Raw genomic sequence first — 17,170 nt, 5'->3', positions numbered from 1 at the left:
ATTGTCTTTACGTCATTGCAATTATCACATCGTTTTGACCTTAACTATTTGGTCAGAGGTTATAGATTGCCCCTACAAGCACAAAGACTGTGCTAAATATACACGTGACTGGTGCTATTTCTGAGGTCTGACAGTAATATCTTGTAACATAGCACATCGATTTGGCCGGCGATGATGAGCGTGGTCGGGTATTCTCTGTCTCAATGAAGCTTCCTGGTGCTATTTCGGTCGGCTTATTTGAGAATGCGTGTTACTTCACGCACGCCCGCTCTCATTCTTTATTTATTAGCATGCTAACAGATTTATTTTTATAGCCGTCAGCATTCAGGTGCTAAGGAAACCGATGCAAACAATAACGCTGATTTGTATAAATGACACGATAAAAGATTCCGATTCGGAAAACTTTATTTATCCCCGTGGGGCAATTAAGAGTGGAAAAGTGATCTTGGCAACGTCAAATGCCATAGAAGGTTTGGGGGGGGGGGGGGGGGATTTGCCATTTCAATGTTCTTCTGTCGATGGTGAAGACGTTAAGTACACATATTGCAGTTTGTGGGAAATAATCGCTTTATAATTCCAATAACCAAATGAATCTTTCCTAAATTAGACTCACCGCATCCTTAGAAAGAGGAGGGCGCCATCTACGGGATGGACTCAAGACTGCAGCAATAAACAGTGTGACGGGATGGTCAGTGAAATACAATAGTATTTATTCGATTTTGCGGCTAAAATGCATATAAATGACCGATTTTCATAGCCTGTTATTATAGTGGTTTCTTCTTTGAAGTCGGAATCATCACTTGCACTCGATCATTTGTAAACAAAAGCACAATTCCCATCCTGCAAACTCCCGTGACCTTATTCAGGATAAGCGGTGTTGAAAATGGATAGATGGATGCATTTTGTCTGTGTCCCCTGCAACAATCTGGCTACTAATTACCTTGAATGCTGCCTTGGGGGCTTTCTCTGTTCTGCAATTTTTGAGTTTAAACATTTGCTTGAATGTTGTCCTCTAAAAAAATAAAAACAATGTAGATCCCAGGTACAAGGTGCAAGTGTTGCAAACTTAATGGCAGATTTTGACACTCATTTTCACTCAGTTCTCAGTGTTTCTGAAGGGGGGGGGGTGTAACATTTTATTTCAACAAACATGACATATTACATAGGATTTCAGACCACTCATGAAATAAATTATGAGGCCCGTTGTTCTCATGTACTTTAATATATTTATCAACTATTCAATTGCAGCCAACGGTAAGCATTTTCCCATCTAAGTAAAGACTAATACCGTCGATAACATTGCCACTGCTCAACATGTTAGAAGTCAGGACATCTGCGGGGCATGACATACATACATAACGTGCTTTGCGGATGGAGTATGCAGATTAATTGCCATGCAAATTCCAAGCAAAACAACTCATGCAGGGTATAATGAAAACATGCAGCAAGTCATTTTAGAGTGGTAAGGAAGGATCCAAAACCACACACACATGAAATTATTGTCGATCCTGGCGAACGGTAGTAGGCCCAGAGACTAGACAGTCATAGCCAAACAGAGCACTTGAGATAAACAGCACAAATCCAGATCCGGCTGCAGTCGGATTGTTGTAATGGAAATTATCTATGACCACAGAGACTGGATATTCAGCAGCGACACGCTTGATCAACAAAGCATCATTTGACACCAGGAAGGAGCCACTTTACCACCTAAAAAGAACCGGTAGCTTTCTGGACTTCCCTTTTGCTCGACAGTAACTGTATGACTTGAGTCTAAATCCTACCTTTTGATTCTTCAGGTCAAGTACTTCAAGTAATTCTGTTGTGGAATAAGTCCCTAAAAGTCACGACAATAAGTGTTTCTTTTGGCATTAAAGCTGACCGGTAGAACAACTCAAGCAATTTCTATGACAAGTTGTGCTACGTCGCAAAGATTTGACGTTCCATTAATTGGATGAACGCACTTCCCTGTTCCTCAGGGGTTGCGGAGTCCTGTAGTTGTTTTCCATGTGCATCCTCTGGTCTTCCTCCTCTCCAGTGGCCAGAAGCATTCGGAATTTTCCAAGCTGCAATACAATTGAGATGGTTTGAGAAGCCTCTTTTACGATGAATCGAAGAGCATCGTTTCCCTCAACAAGAAGTTTCATTAAAGTCTCTGAGCTGCTAAAGTCAAGTACAACTTTATTGTCAAATGTGCTGTATTCCATCTGTGCTGTATGTGATGGAATTTCTTCCAATCAAAGGGGAAAACAACAATGGAGCCATCTCAATTCTTGTCATACCTGTTTTTGGTTCTCGGCCCGAGTCACATTTATTCTCGGTGGGAAGTGCATATTTTTTTAAATGTGGTAAGAGCAAGGCAGCGTTTTTTTAGGAGAGGGTAAACAAGACTGTTTAGCTGCAGCTCGAGTTCACTGCTGCTCATATGTAATACTCCTTTCTTGTTTTATATTGCATAATACATACAAATAGGAGCAGAGGCCCTGTGGCATACAAGACGGTGCCGTGAAGGCATAAAATAACGCTTGCATGCTTCGTGAAAACCTTGCCACTGAGCGCTTGTACATTCATCAACATGATCATCTGGAAAGGATCAATGGACTGAGACCAGGAATCATAAATTGTGGGTTTCTGAGATGACATCCTAGCTTGAGCTATACTGCGCACACAAATTAACCGAACCCCTCTTAACTCATTCACTCCCAAAGACGTTTTTAAACGTCTTTTCAGACTTGGTCCAGAATTGGCTGGTACTGAGTGAGTTAATACCACTCGCCTCCTCCCACAGTAATGAAGTGAGCAAAGATCAACAAAGAGGATGGTCGTCTTTACTAGGGACAGCTTGGAAGGTTAGTCACATAGTCAGCTTAAGGTATCAGCCGCCTGTGAACTTTGTAATTATTTTCGGTGCTAAAGGGGCCCAATGCTAACCTTATGTCAGAGCAATACGAGGAAGTATGTTTTGCTGTTCGAATATAGCATCTTGGCAAACCGTCAAGGTCTAGACTAGACCCGCAGGGAAAAGCCCTCGTAAATTCTCAAATCTTAGCTGACCGATCCGGTGATGGCGAATTGTAGTTTGCGGAGGAACCAAATTGGACCAAAGCAGATTTCACAACAACAGTCAACAGTGGCTCCCATCTAAATGCTCAAATCTCTGAGGTCTTACAGGTAAAATATGAGCATGTTTGAGTCGCTGTCATTTCAACGTAAAAGCCACCGTGTGCACATTATTTCTGTTAATAGGTGATTTTTAAGATTACACCTGTAGTTGCTGGAGCCTGCCCGAGCCATCTTCAAGCAGTCGATGGGGTACACCCTGAACTGGTTGCCAGCCAATCGCAGGGCACACATAGAGAAACATTCACACTCACAGTCACACCTTGAGACAATTTGGAGTGTTGCATTAACCTGCTGTGCATGTTTTTGGAATGTGGGAGGAAACCGGAGTACCCGGAGAAAAGCCACACAGGCACGGGGAGAACAAGCAAACTCCAGAGCTCCAGTCACTACTTGCTGTCGATGTACAGTAAATCGATGGTGTGGTCGAAGGATCACAGACCTGCCTTTCTGAGACCGTGATCGGCTCCTTCAAGACGATCCAGATGACACTTTCGTGTAGTGGGGGTGTGGTTAGTGATCCAAGGTAGGTCCAGTACTGGAGGGTGCTTGGTAGGAGGCACTTGGGGTTGAAACTTTTGAAATCCGTGGCACTCCCCTACGTGGCCAACACAAAACCGAGCAATGTATTTCTTTGACACTTTGGAAGTAGAATGAGCCAGAAACAAGCAAACTCACTTTAAACTTGACCATGTACAGTGCGTCTGTTATCCTGTGGAGCCATCTGTGTTCATCACCAATCTTGCAACACAGGAACACAAAAAATATTTTCATCTGCAGTAAGTATTTCAAAAAGAATGTTTATATTCACAATTGGGCCCCAGGAAACGGAGGAACTAAAGTGCCTCTCATTTGCATATTTTTTTAGTGAAGCCAAGTGTATTGAAACTGAAAATCAACACGTCAGTAGCATCTTAAATGGTTTTATTTCAAACCCATGTTGGTGGCGTGAGAGGGCAAACCCCCCCCCCCCCCAAAAAAAATATTTGCCATTGTACAAACCTGAATCCCAATGAAGTTAACTACAAAGACAAAATATTTAATGTTTAACCTGATGACTGTTGTTGCATTTTTGGCAAACAGTCTCTCATTTTGAGTTGGATGCCTGCAACGAGGTCCAAAAAAACCATTCTACAGGTAAAAGGTCAATTGGTAAACAGGTGAGTATCTTCATTGGAATCCCGTATGTTCAATTACACAAGCAATAGCAATTTTTAAAATTTATTTTATTTATTTTAAATGTGACTCTTACTTACTTCTACTAAAACTTACTTCTAAAAAGATAGCAAGGACAGTAAGTCCATCGGGGGCTGCTGCTGCCTCCCCAAATGTCTGGTACTTGACTGCATTCCAGTGAACCAAATGAAGCTGGAAGAGGTACATCGACAGAACGGGACGTGATTAAGATTTTAGCTTGCCATCATCTTGAAAAATGCAAATCAGAGTGAGGAAGACAGCTGTTCGATCGGATTATGATGACCATTAAAGGATTGGTTAGACATACCTATACGTGTGTAATTGTTCGTGGCCTACGAGGGATCCTCTCATCTGTACCTTGACTGCATTGCATCATGTAAATATTCCGTTCTGAAAAACTGACCTCTGAAGCGTAGCTGCGGCCTGCAACAGTGTGCTCAGAGCCATGGCAGCCCTTTTCGCCCCAATGGAAGTGAAACTGCTTCAGTCTGTATGGGTTGTCGAGAGGGCCTCCCTGGATCACTGCAGGAGAACACGATGTCAACACGACGTCAACTCTTCAGATGCTCACGCTTTGTCAAGGCTTAGAGAGTCGTGACAGCCGGTTTGTTTTTCATGGTTTCTCCTCCCCACCCAAAGATTTAGATACAAAAAACAAAATGCAGATGTAAGGTCAAAGAGTACCGGTACTGCACAGGGTTAAATGTTCTATTTCCGTCAAAAGGCCAATATGGGCATTAATAAATGGAGATTTCGTGCATATGGTCGTCGCTTTCTGTAGGCATAAAAAGCAGGATTGAAGATTTGACATTCAATCATCTTCAGCAAAATTTTTGGCAGAGCTGAAATGCTTTCTCTTTTTATTCTTCTTTCAAATTTACAGTGTCCTCCTGCCCCCCAAAGAAATAGTGCGCTACCATATGATGGTTCAGAGCGGAAGTACAAAAAAAAAAATCTTTTTTAGCTTAGCTATGTTTTGAAATCATTGTTTTATTATAATTGCAGCACTCTGGGCCCAGTGTCGATGGTCTTTGGCTTTCAACAATAATGTACAACATGCTGAAATAGTATGTTGACAACAAATTCATCCACGCCCGACAAAGAAAGTCAGCTGGTTGAAGGGATTTGTGTCACTTCTTAATTTTGCTGCTGAAAAAAAGCTTCTGTTGTTTTCTCTGTGGACACCACCCATGACATACGGTCCCATACAGTATTTCTACAGTTATCGATGGTAATGCTAGGGTGGTATACATCATACCTGTCAACTTTTCGGAGCGCCAACCTGTATAAACTACCAAAAAAATTCTTATAAAGAACAAAAAATCCTTATAACATACCAAAGCATTTTATATGTCAAAATAACGGCAGAAAAAAAACCCACGAAATTTTCAATGATATTTATTGTAGATCTCCATAATACATCCATCCATCCATTTTCCGAACCGCTTGATCCTCACTAGGGTCGCGGGGGGTGCTGGAGCCTATCCCAGCCGTCTTCGGGCAGTAGGCGGGGACACCCTGAATCAGTTGCCAGCCAATCGCAGGGCACACAGAGACAACCAACCATTCACGCCCACACTCACACCTAGGGACAATTTAGAGCGTCCAATCAGCCTGCCATGCATGTTTTTGGAATGTGGGAGGAAACCCACACAGGCCCGGGGGAGAACATGCAAACTCCACACAGGGAGGCCAGAGCTGGAATTGAACCCGGTACCTCTGCACTGTGAAGCCGACGTGCTAACCACTGGACTACCGGGCCGCCTCCATAATACAATGTCTGGTTAATATCTAATCATCATTCTACTTAGTGGCATTACTGTGTTCAGAGTTGTATTCCTGCGTTAATTTTTTTTCACCAACTCCAAAAGATTTGGAGTTGGTGAAAAAAACCCCCCGGAAATTTTCAGAATCCGTATGATTTGTGCGATACGGCCATATACGTAAGATTCACCACAAAATCCGTATGAACTATGGCTAAACCGTATGAGTTGACAGGTATGTATACATGGTCGCACCCACGAACAGCAGTATGACCATCACTGAGACCATCTTAGTTTGTGATATTTCTTTTCCTCCAAACAGACACTGTTCACTTCATCACTGATTGTACTGACTGTACCTTCAACCGCAAACCGTGTAGCTATGCAATCACAATTTATGATCGGTTGCAATATTTTCTTTAATTTCTGACGATAAACAATACTGTCACCCAGCAAAATGATTTGACTCCACAAATTTCTTGAATACTCCTGTCAAGGTTAGATGACTCACTTTGATGAGTCAAAGGACTCAGGCAAAGTGAAGCGCAGATTGGAAAAGATTTTTAAAATTTTTGAGTTGGCCATTTGTACAATAAAGGCTGTGAAGAAATCATCAAAACAAGACTGTACCGTGTGAACATGTAAAAAATTAACAGAGTAAATATATCAGCATGTCTGTTTTCTTACCTGAACGGTCATCGGAGTCATCAAAATCAACCGCAACGGAATGCCCGTTGTTGGAGATGTTAATGGAGGAGCAGTGATCATAGTTGAGGAGGATGGCTTGCAGGCTGGGATCATATGAAGCCTGATTAGGTATGATTTCGATGGGAGACTGCCTGTTTCCCTGGGCAACGGGGAAATCTTTGTGCCATACCGATGGACCTATTTTGAAACAAAGAACAAGCGATCAAATAAAGCAATACCGTTTAGAATAATCGTGTTATTCCACCGCACAAACTAGATGTCCCTGCTCCTTGATGTCATGTGATCAAATCTGAGCGCTATCGTAAGGTTATACATTGACAACGGTAAAGCTCAGACTCGAGCAACGCTCAGAGAGATGTTAAATTAACTCACTGTCTTTATGTAATTGTACACGTGTTTTTCTTCGGGTCTAGCTACGTGGAAAAGTCCAAAATATTCAAAACGCCTAATAGCACCCGATTTACTTGTTTTGTTTTTGAATTAATAATAGGCCCGCACATTTTGGGTTCATTTTCCAAATACAAAGTCTTGTTCCCCCAAGAGGAGACATCACCATCATGATCAGCAACACAAGAAAATAAAATAAATGAAACCATTGACTCTAAACGTGCAAGAGATTCAGAAAAAAATAGGACACAGTTCATCCCTTGGTGATCGGCTAATCTCTTATTGAACCTGACCTGAACCGATCAGCAACATAACGTGCGCCAGTCAAATTCCATTACATGAATGAACATCAATGAACTCGAGCAGCTCTACAGGAAGAAAGCAGAGAAGAGATACTCTGGCGTTTTACCGTTTTCTTTACCGTATCCCCAGCTATTGATCGGCATCTTGTGCTTTCAGGGTGTGAGATTTGAATCTTTGTATCGGGCCCACACAACCTGGAGTAGGATGAGTCGCTGTAGCTTATGATAAAGACTTTGTGACAGACAGGAGGGGGGGAGCATGTTTTCTCCTGTAGACGCCCCCTACACGCCCACTAAATTAACACTATCCACCGACCACCGACGAAGGAAGCTTTTATGATGTTAACATCTATGTAACGAGTATTTTAATACATGAACATCGATTATTATTATTACTGTTATTATTGTTGTTGTTGTATTATATGCTCTGTGGGGTCGTACCCATAGAAAACCCACGCAGGGCACGGGAAGAACATGCAAACTCTACGCAGGGAGGCCGGAGCCGGAAACGAACGCTGCACCTCCGAACTGCGAGGCGGACTTGCTGTCCACCATGCCACCGTGCTACAGTTTCGGTGTTTAGAAATGGTGTTTAGAAATAGAATTGGTGCAGTGCGACTGAGTATTTCCATCAATACTTCCTACCATGTTATTAAATTTGAATCAATATTTTAGTATATTTGATCAATTCTTATTTTTAATCAGATTAACGTTTAGTTTGAATGTACTGAAAATGCGAATATGAATCGCATTGTGTGTGTGTGTGTGTGCGCGCGTATGTGCGTGCGTGTGCGCGCGCGTGTGTGTGTGTCGAATCTGACGTTGAGAAAGTAGATTTGCATTTACCTAGCAGTGACAGATGCAATGGCAGCCACTAAAGCAACCAAAGAACAGAAATACGACAGGCAACTTAGGTAATTCATCTTTGAATTAGATCCTATGTGTCGTAATATTATTTTGAAGTTATCTCAAGTTCCTTAAAAAGCAACCGCGAAACAAGAGACCGCGCGGAAATGAAGGCGCTAGCATTCGGCGCTTTGCTCCGTGCAGCTTCGGCTAACAAAACATTCGTTTGGTTGAGTTGATGTTGTTTCGTGTTAGCCTGATACATTTATGTGTATTTAACGTGTGCTGACTATAACCGTCTCCATTCTCCTACTAGCTTAGATGTCAGCTTTTGGACCAGGAGTGTATTTCAGAATCAGAATCATCTTTGTTGGCCAAGTATGCTACAATATTAACTGTATTGTCATAACAATACACAAGAAATGTTTCTCAGGTAGTTGCAATCACTGTAGTGCACGGGCGTCAAGCAGCGGTCCACGTGTGGTCTAGTACTATAGCAACACAAGATGTCCTGACAAAACACATTTTTAGGATAATACAGTGATTGGCGTCCGCGAGCAGCGTGCGCAGTCTTCAAGAGAGGACATGATTGCTCTTCTTCCTCGCAATACCAAACCTAATTGTGATGGATGAATACATGCTGTGTGCTGACAGATTGTGGGGGGACCATGGCCAAGAAGCTCTTGAGAATGCCCATGTTTGCCTGATCAATGCTACAGCAACTGGGACTGAAATACTGAAAAACCTTGTGCTTCCTGGTAAAATGTTTTTGTATTAAAGATTCAGCTCAGTAGGAAATATGGTTGTTTTCAAATGAAGAGAGTAACGTGCATGTCTTAAGGTATTGGAGCGTTCACGATAGTTGATGGTCACACAGTTTCTGGGGAAGATGTAGGACACAAGTAAGACACATTTTAGTTTTTATCATTTTCTAAAGATGTGCTACTTTCTGCTTGTCACCATTTTATTTTGCTTTGCAGCTTTTTCCTGAGCCACAACAGCATTGGAAAGGTACATTCTTATGTGTCTAAGTGTACTCACAAATTCCTCGATGTTGAATCATTTGATTTACGTCCCTCCATAGATTTTTTTTATGCTGTAAATATGTCAGTGGGTAAAGACGGGAGCGTTTGTGTTGCAGAACAGAGCACAGGCTGCCACAGAGCTTCTCCAAGAACTCAACACTGATGTATCGGGCAACTTTGTTGAGGAGGTTGGAGTTCTTTGTTTTTGTTTGTTTTGAGTGTGATTCATATGTGCAGATATGAACACGGACAGCAGGTCATAACACAAAGCTGAGTAATATGAGGAAAGATTTGAGAAAATGTAAACTTAAAAATAATAATAATAATAATAATAAGTACTGTGTTATGTTGTTGTTTTTTGTAATTCAATAACAGCCGTGCTTTCTCTTTTGTTGTCCTTCATATTCAGAATCCCGATATGCTCTTGGAAAACAATCCAGAGTTCTTCCATCGATTTACCATTGTTATTGGTGTGCAGTTGTCTGAAAGGTATGAAATACCGTAACAATTTCCAGTCACTGTCACAATTACTGCACATGAAGCTAATTGAACATTTTGCAAGATCCCTAAATATACCGGTAATAATAATAAATAAGTTATGACCTTTTGTTGTTGTCCATTTAATGAATACATCTCTTTGAAAGATGTTGCAGGCCACTGCATTGCCGTAAAAAAAAAAAGTCATTGTGTTTGATTATTGTTATTATTTTTTACCTGTGGAACGAGTTAAATCCTTTTTGACTAAATAAACATTTGTTAACCTTTTTTTCATCTTCTGAAAATTAATAGCACCAGTCTGAGGCTTGGCTCTGTTCTGTGGAGTGCCTCAGTACCGTTCCTGCTTTGTAAAACGTACGGCCTCATTGGCTACATGAGGCTTGCTGTGCAAGAACACACAGGTTGGTAGCTGTTGAGGGACATGCATGAGCACATGGACCTTTCGCCTTTTAAACAAAGCGTGACATTGCTGTTCAGGGACATGAATTGAGTACATAATGACATAAGATGAGTGACGTCTTGCACTGTAAGCATAGTTCTTTTGAACTGTGGCCTGTGCTTAAGATTTTGTCCTTTTTTCACACTCGGCTTCCCCCCATAGTGATTGAATCACACCCAGACAATGCTTTGGAGGACCTGAGGATAGACCAGCCCTTTGCTGAATTCAAGAAGCACATTCAGGCCTATGACCTTGAACGGATGGACAAAAAGGTGCATATTTTGTAGGATGGTGCACTTTATTATTCTTTTTTTTTTTTCTCTTTTGCTCAATTAATAGTCTTTTTTGCATTTGCTCCGTAGGATCACAGTCACACACCTTGGGTAGTCATCATTGCAAAATGTCTTGAAAAATGGCTCCGTGAGGTACAGTACAGTTCTTGAACAACACAGGTCTTTGTATTTGTTAATGATGTGTAAAAATTGCACCCCGTTGTACTTTTTAGGAAGACCTGCAGCCACCCAGAAATTACAAGGAGAAAGAAGCCTTCAGACAGATTATTCGGGAAGGTATTTGTGCAGAGTCTTTCACTTGGTTGAATCCCCCAGTGGCGCATCCTTGAAAGAGGCGATCATAACTTCACTTGTTGTCGTTACGTGTTTTAATTCAGGGATCCTGAAGAACGAGAATGGTGTCCTGGAGTATGAAGAAAACTTTGAGGAAGCTATTAAGAATGTCAATACTGCTTTAAATCCAACCAAGGTATTACATACTATCCTTGTACACTACGCTCATTAAATAAATTAATCATCATTAGCGCAGTTTTCTGTCAGAACAGAAAGATACAAAACTAAATAGGCAGATACTGCTTGTTTTTTCAGATGCCAAGTGTTATCAAAGACCTCTTCAATGATGATCAATGTAACAACATAACGTCACAGGTTTTTTTTTTTTTTCCTCTTGCTCTTCATTAAATTGTTCAAATATTTACGTGCAAACATTTCAGGTAGAATTCAATCAACTGCTATTTGTTGACAGACTCCGCCCTTTTGGCTGATGCTGCGAGCTGTAAAAGAGTTTGTACACAATGAAGGCTGCGGCAGCCTACCTCTGCGGGGGACCATCCCAGATATGATCGCCGACTCGCAGAAGTTCATCAGCCTTCAGAATGTGTAAGGAAATGTGAGGAAAATAAATGACAGTCATGGTAAAGCCATGCAATCGTCCCAATGCTTTCACAAAATCATACTTTAGAAAGTGCACATTTTATTTTGCTCTCTGCTATTGTGTGAATGCAAAAACGGTAGCCTTATCCTGGCACTCTAGCTCCTCCTGCTGTATTGCAACAACATAATGAGGCTCTCTCCAGTGACATTCACAGTAAAGAGTTACAAAAAAAGAACCCAAAAAGGAACTCTCAAGACCTTAAGATAGATTTGCATTAGTTTTCATGGAAAAAAGCATATTATGCAATAGGAGAAAAATTCTACAACCCCAAAAAATGGAATTAGCATCTTCAGAAAAAACTGGTGCCGCTGATCCTAAAATCAGCATTAAGCTTTTTTTTTTTGGGATGTACATGTGCTACAGGCGGCCATGTAGTGGAATGGTTAGCACGTCGACTGCACAGTGCAGAGGTCCCGGTTCAATTCCAGCTCCGGCCTCCCTGTGTGGAGTTTGCATGTTCTCCCCAGGCCTGCGTGGGTTTTCTCCGGGTACTCCGGTTTCCTCCCACATTCCAAAAATATGCATGGCAGGCTGATTGAACACTCTAAATTGTCCCTAGGAATGATTGTGAGCGTGGATGGTTGTTCGTCTCTGTGTGCCCTACGATTGGCTGGCAACCGATTCTGGGTGTCCCCCGCCTACTGCCTGAAGACAGCTGGGATAGGCTCCAGCATCCCCCCGCAACCATAGTGAGGATAAAAGCGGTTCGGAAAATGAATGAATGAATATATGTGCTACATTTGAAGTTGAATGTTTCCTCACAGTTACAGGGAAAAAGCTCTGCAGGATGCGGTGTCTGTTGGCAGATACGTTGAAAGTCTGGTACAGTCTGTTGGAATGGTACGCTTTCATCAAAACACCACGACACTTACAAAAAAACAATCATAGGCACAATTCTTAGTAGACCATACAAACCATAAAGAAACAAATGCCATGTATTTTTTTTGGCCCCTAACAGGCACCTGAAAGTATCTCTGAAAAGGACATCCAACTCTTTTGTAAGGGGCACTCACACTTTTGAGATCTTGGTTTTAGCATGTTATCAAAGTTCACTGACGAAATATCGTGTCCAAATAGCGTGCAGTTGAATGTTGAAGTGTGGTTCAACAGATTTTTTTTCAAACTGATTTTTATCACTGACCACAGCCGATTGACTCTTCCCGCCTGTGTCCGTCCGTGTATGTTGCCGTCTAGGCAAGAATGCGTCCTTCTTACGAGTGGTGCGCTGCCGATCTCTAGCAGCAGAGTACAACGTGGACTCAGTCAACAGAGATGAAATCAGTAAGTTGGAGACGCCCTTCCTTGTGATTCCCAATCTCTTCCGTGCCATGAAAGATCATCAATCGTGCCGTGGGAAAATGATCCAATTTCACTCAGTTGGTTCAAAAAAATATATATTTTGCAAAAATTCCAACAAATAATGCATCTTTGTTCATCTATTTATGCCCTGGAGGCATTGTGGCAGACAACAATTCCAATGCTCTTCCGCTAGATGGCAGAAGATACAATTAACGTGTGTGTGTTCACCTGTAGATTTATGTCAACAGGCCTATATTTCACACTTAGCCGATTTGTTATTGCTATGTGGTCCTTTGGTGTCATCTCTCATTTTCAGTTCATTTGATCCACGTATGGTCACATATCAACTATTAGCATTTCTCCGCAGCCTCATGCATGGACAATCCCGATAGCGAAATGGTCTTCTACCTCATGCTTCGAGCCGTCGACCGCTTCTACCAGCAGCACTCGCGCTATCCTGGTACTGTGCTGGAGGGCGGGGGGGGGGGGGGGGGGGGCAAGTTTTAAGTGATTGCTCTTGGCGGCAAATTTTAAATGCCGTGTTTTTGTTTTTGTTTTTTTAGGAGTGTATAACTATCAAGTCGAAGAGGACATCAGCAAGCTGAAGCTGTGTGTCACCAGCCTGCTGCAGGAGTACAACCTCAACGTCAACATCAAGGATGATTACGTGCACGAGTTGTAAGTCCTCGTTACCTTTTCATATCCAATATATTGGGTGAGTGGCATTAACGGTCTTTTTTTAATTTATTTTTTTATAGCTGTCGATATGGTGCAGCAGAGCCCCATACAGTTTCTGCCTTCATGGGAGGTAATATCTAAAGGTGGCCTTAAGTGCGGCGCATCCCGCTGTTATTTGTTTTTCATGATCATTGCGTCTGTTCAGGTTCAGCCGCGCAAGAAGCCATCAAGATCATCAGCCACCAGTTTGTGCCATTCAACAACACCTTCATCTACAACGCAATGTCACAGACCTCTGCTACTTTACAGCTGTGAGACAGGTACTCATTCTGAACTCGTTCACCACATCAGAGATGGACATCCGCGGATTTGGATTTGGTTGCTGCTCTTCGGGATGATTTTTCTGTTTGACTATGTGCACTTGAGCGTCAATTTGGCCGAGTTCTTGAAGCGGGAGAGGGGATACATGTCGAACCCTATACACATTAGATTACATTTAAACTGTTTGATTCGATATTATACTATTGTCTGCTGGCTGACACAGGAGGACTTTTTTTTTTTTCAAAAAAGAATTTAGAGCCGTTAAACTTTGCTTGTTTTTTCCCAATATTATCCTCATTCATTTGTTTGGGAGTGAACTATTGCTTCAAAGTATGCTCGGTTATTATGTGTTCCTGTGCAATTAAAGCAACGTGCCGCATCAAAGCATGTCAGAGTTGATCCTGCTTTTCAACAGTAGGTGGCACACTTCCATTCACTGCTTCACATTCGGTTCAGACTCAATGGCCACTTCATTAGGTACACTTAAGCGGCTCTTTGATCCCAACAGCACCGCCATAGAAGTACATGTGATTTGCTTCTCTTTTATAAAGGTCACTGAGAGGTTGGTCTTGTTTCCGCAGACTTTGGCAGAAAAAAATCAATAGTTATTCTTTTAACGCTCCGCCCATTTCTTTGATGTCATAATTGAACTCAAGTTTTCGAAATGGACACATACAGTAGTTACTGTCATTTTCAGTCCCGGATGGCTTATTGTAAGATATGCGAGGCTATTATCTACGAGCAAAATGGAAACGGTTACTTAGCGTGCGGTATCATGTCCTTGAAAAAAAGAATGTGTCAAGTGTTGTGAGCAAGCTGCAACAAAAGTACCGGCGAATATTAGCCGCCATTCAAAGATCAGAATTACTCATGTCGGGCCACAATAAAACATTGATGTGTCACTATATGGCCTCCAGAGTGTCACAATATTTTGCCAAACATACGAGATCATTATTTGGACTTGAGATGTTTTGACGTAACCTGCCTTTTTTTCCTCGCTGTGGTTGTTCTGTTTCTACTCAACACAGGTAACCGTTTGTTGTGTCTAGCTGCTACATTTAGACGTGCGCTTCCTTTTTATTTATTTATTATTCAAATATGCATTTAGCTAACGTTATTGGCAATTTCCTCTGCCAGATTAACTGGCAGGAGGCGGGGTCATCTTTCTGCACATAATTTAGCAATCAGTAGATGCATGTTCGACAGCAAAAAGAAAAAAAGTCAACCCAAAGAGGACAGCATGGAAGGGAGGCTCGGCAATGTTGACGCTGAATCTGCTTGAAGTGTTGAATTCATTGTAAATTACTGTATATATAATACAAGTCTGCAAAAAGATGAACTGCAAACAAGCTAAAGTCCCCACTGAATACTTAATCTACAAACAAATTAGAGCGGGGGGTGTCAAACTCATTTTGGTTGTGGGCCACTTTGTAGTTACTTGGATGTTAATGCAGTTAAATATAACCCTGAGGTGGCTTATTGCGTCTTTTAAGTTTTGGCTTCAACGGTTGTGGCTTTTTGGATATTTTTATGAGCACGGCGTTCTTTCTTGCATCTGATTAAAATTTAGGGTGAACTTGCAACCGTGTTCTCTTCAAGCAGCGGGAGGAGCGAGTGGGTGCCTGTTTGCGCTTGGGGGAGGGGCTGTTCATGCTTAAAATCAATCTAAATCAGCGCTATGGCCGGCGATGATTCTCCCTGGAAGCTCCCAAGCAATAAAAGCAAAGGAAAGGTGGGCGGGAACAAGATGAGTCGGCAAGAAGGGTAATGGTGCCATCAAGGTGGTCCCTTTTCTCTGTAGCTTGAGGAGGACGATTTTAAAAACGAGTTTACCGATGACTCATCTGTGCTACTTTCAGCCGTTTGCCTGGCTGTGATCCAAACGAGGTCCGTAGTTGAGCCCTCGGCTCCTCGTGAGGCCCGAGCTGAATGGAAAGCAGACTGCCAAAGCGCAGCAAAGTGTTCAATGTTTGCTGGGAGACTGCAGGAGGGCGGCATACTTTAAACCTCTCAGGGGTCGGGCCGAGGGCCTCTCCATTCTTCCTCCAAAACAGATGGGGCTGCGACAATGGAATGTGAAAGCACAAACGAAATACCGAGATGAAAACGAAGGATGCAGCTCATTCAAGTGACTCTAAATTCTTTCATTTGACATTATGGTCGAGTGCGTCGGTGTGATTTCGCTTCAATGTTGCGCGAGTGGAATTTTTCAAGCCTAAGTGCAGCAGTACATTAGCGGCCGGTCTCTGTGTGACATTTCCGAGACACTTTACAACAATGCAACGTCGACAAGTCTCTCATGGCAGGCCCGCCTCATCCACCTTAATGCGTAAATGCTTTCCAGATGCATTGTTAATCAGCTCATGCAGCCCACAAACATCTCATGATCCAAGGTGTACATGGTTGGAAAAAAGAAATTGACGTTTCAGTATCAGGAGTTCGATCACTAAATGCATATCCCGTTCTGAATGAGAACCAGTGGAGGAGGTGTGTGTGTGTGTGGGGGGGGGGGGGTGTCTTTCCTGATTTTCTTGCCTCCAAAAGCAATCCTAGGCGAATGCAGTGATAACATCTTGAGGGTGTAGTCTTTTACAGCATATCTACAATAAATAATGCGATATTTCACCCTACTTTTTTTGGGGAACTTTTATTATTTACTTCCGATCGGTGTACATGTACAAAGTACTGTCGAAACACAAGATACCTACACATGATTATCAAAAACAGTCATGTCAAATTGGATACAGTTCAGTTGGGAACAATATCTATTTTGTAGTGTAAAACAGTTTAGTATCATTGTTCTTTCTGAATGTTTGAGGAGGAACTGCGTCTGCCGCTGTTTTCGACTGTTCCTTCTTGATAGGGGCCCACAGTAGAAGTGACAATGAGAAGAGTTTGCAACCGGCGAAAGGCTGTCTGAGCTTCCACTGGCCTGACATCCATCCATTCTCTTTACCGCTATTTCTCGCTGGAGCCCATCCTGTTTGACTTTGGGCGAGAGGCAGGGTCAACCCTATTACTTCTATGCTATTATTGCCTCACACAGGATAGTTCGGGTACTCCACCAAATCTCCGGTTTGCAGGATTATCCGGGTTGGTAGTCTCATCCACTACATAGCTTTTTTTTTTTTTGTCATGTTGAGTCTCTTTCATCAACCCTTTCATGCACCTTGTAACCTGATAACATGATTAACTGTCCATCGTAGCAACCACTGTCCCTGAAAGGGTTACAAAAAAAAAGATTTTGAACTCTGTATCTGGCTAGGTTGTCCCACTCAGGAAAGTGCTTTGCAGTCGTTATTGCTTTCTAACTGGACTGGTTGACATCCCAGATATACGTTCTAAGTAGACAGCTCGAAGAAA

General features: G+C 42.2%; 2 protein-coding genes across 3 annotated transcripts; one reads left to right on the top strand and one right to left on the bottom strand.

The window, feature by feature from the left end:
- Positions 1-1,203: 1,203 nt before the first annotated feature.
- On the bottom strand, positions 1,204-7,705 carry ca7 (carbonic anhydrase VII). Of its 2 annotated transcripts, none has more exons than XM_086107744.1 (7): positions 7,582-7,705; positions 6,765-6,962; positions 4,718-4,836; positions 4,390-4,485; positions 3,796-3,858; positions 3,560-3,715; positions 1,204-2,063 (listed from the first exon to the last, which is right to left on the bottom strand). In XM_086107744.1, the coding sequence occupies exons 1-7, from the start codon at positions 7,616-7,618 to the stop codon at positions 1,944-1,946; spliced, it is 789 nt and encodes a 262-aa protein (XP_085963870.1). In that variant the 5' UTR covers positions 7,619-7,705; the 3' UTR covers positions 1,204-1,943. The 2 variants fall into 2 exon arrangements, with proteins under 2 accessions (XP_085963870.1, XP_085963871.1); XM_086107745.1 differs by having other exon boundaries at positions 3,564-3,715.
- Positions 7,706-8,296: 591 nt separating this feature from the next.
- Positions 8,297-14,712, top strand: nae1 (nedd8 activating enzyme E1 subunit 1). The gene is made up of 20 exons (XM_086107743.1): positions 8,297-8,388; positions 8,975-9,078; positions 9,162-9,222; positions 9,301-9,331; positions 9,462-9,533; positions 9,755-9,834; positions 10,135-10,244; positions 10,445-10,554; positions 10,645-10,707; positions 10,788-10,851; positions 10,953-11,044; positions 11,164-11,223; positions 11,321-11,454; positions 12,274-12,349; positions 12,468-12,507; positions 12,704-12,790; positions 13,176-13,268; positions 13,372-13,486; positions 13,567-13,616; positions 13,692-14,712. The coding sequence occupies exons 1-20, from the start codon at positions 8,339-8,341 to the stop codon at positions 13,799-13,801; spliced, it is 1,602 nt and encodes a 533-aa protein (XP_085963869.1). The 5' UTR covers positions 8,297-8,338; the 3' UTR covers positions 13,802-14,712.
- Positions 14,713-17,170: the final 2,458 nt, after the last annotated feature.

The sequence above is a fragment of the Hippocampus guttulatus genome, chromosome 3 (assembly GCF_054856545.1).
Source record: "Hippocampus guttulatus isolate MCC_2025c chromosome 3, RoL_Hgut_1.0, whole genome shotgun sequence".
Taxonomy (NCBI): domain Eukaryota; kingdom Metazoa; phylum Chordata; class Actinopteri; order Syngnathiformes; family Syngnathidae; genus Hippocampus; species Hippocampus guttulatus.
The sequence above is the reverse complement of the archived record's forward strand: the minus strand, read 5'-3'. Positions and strand labels throughout refer to the sequence as shown.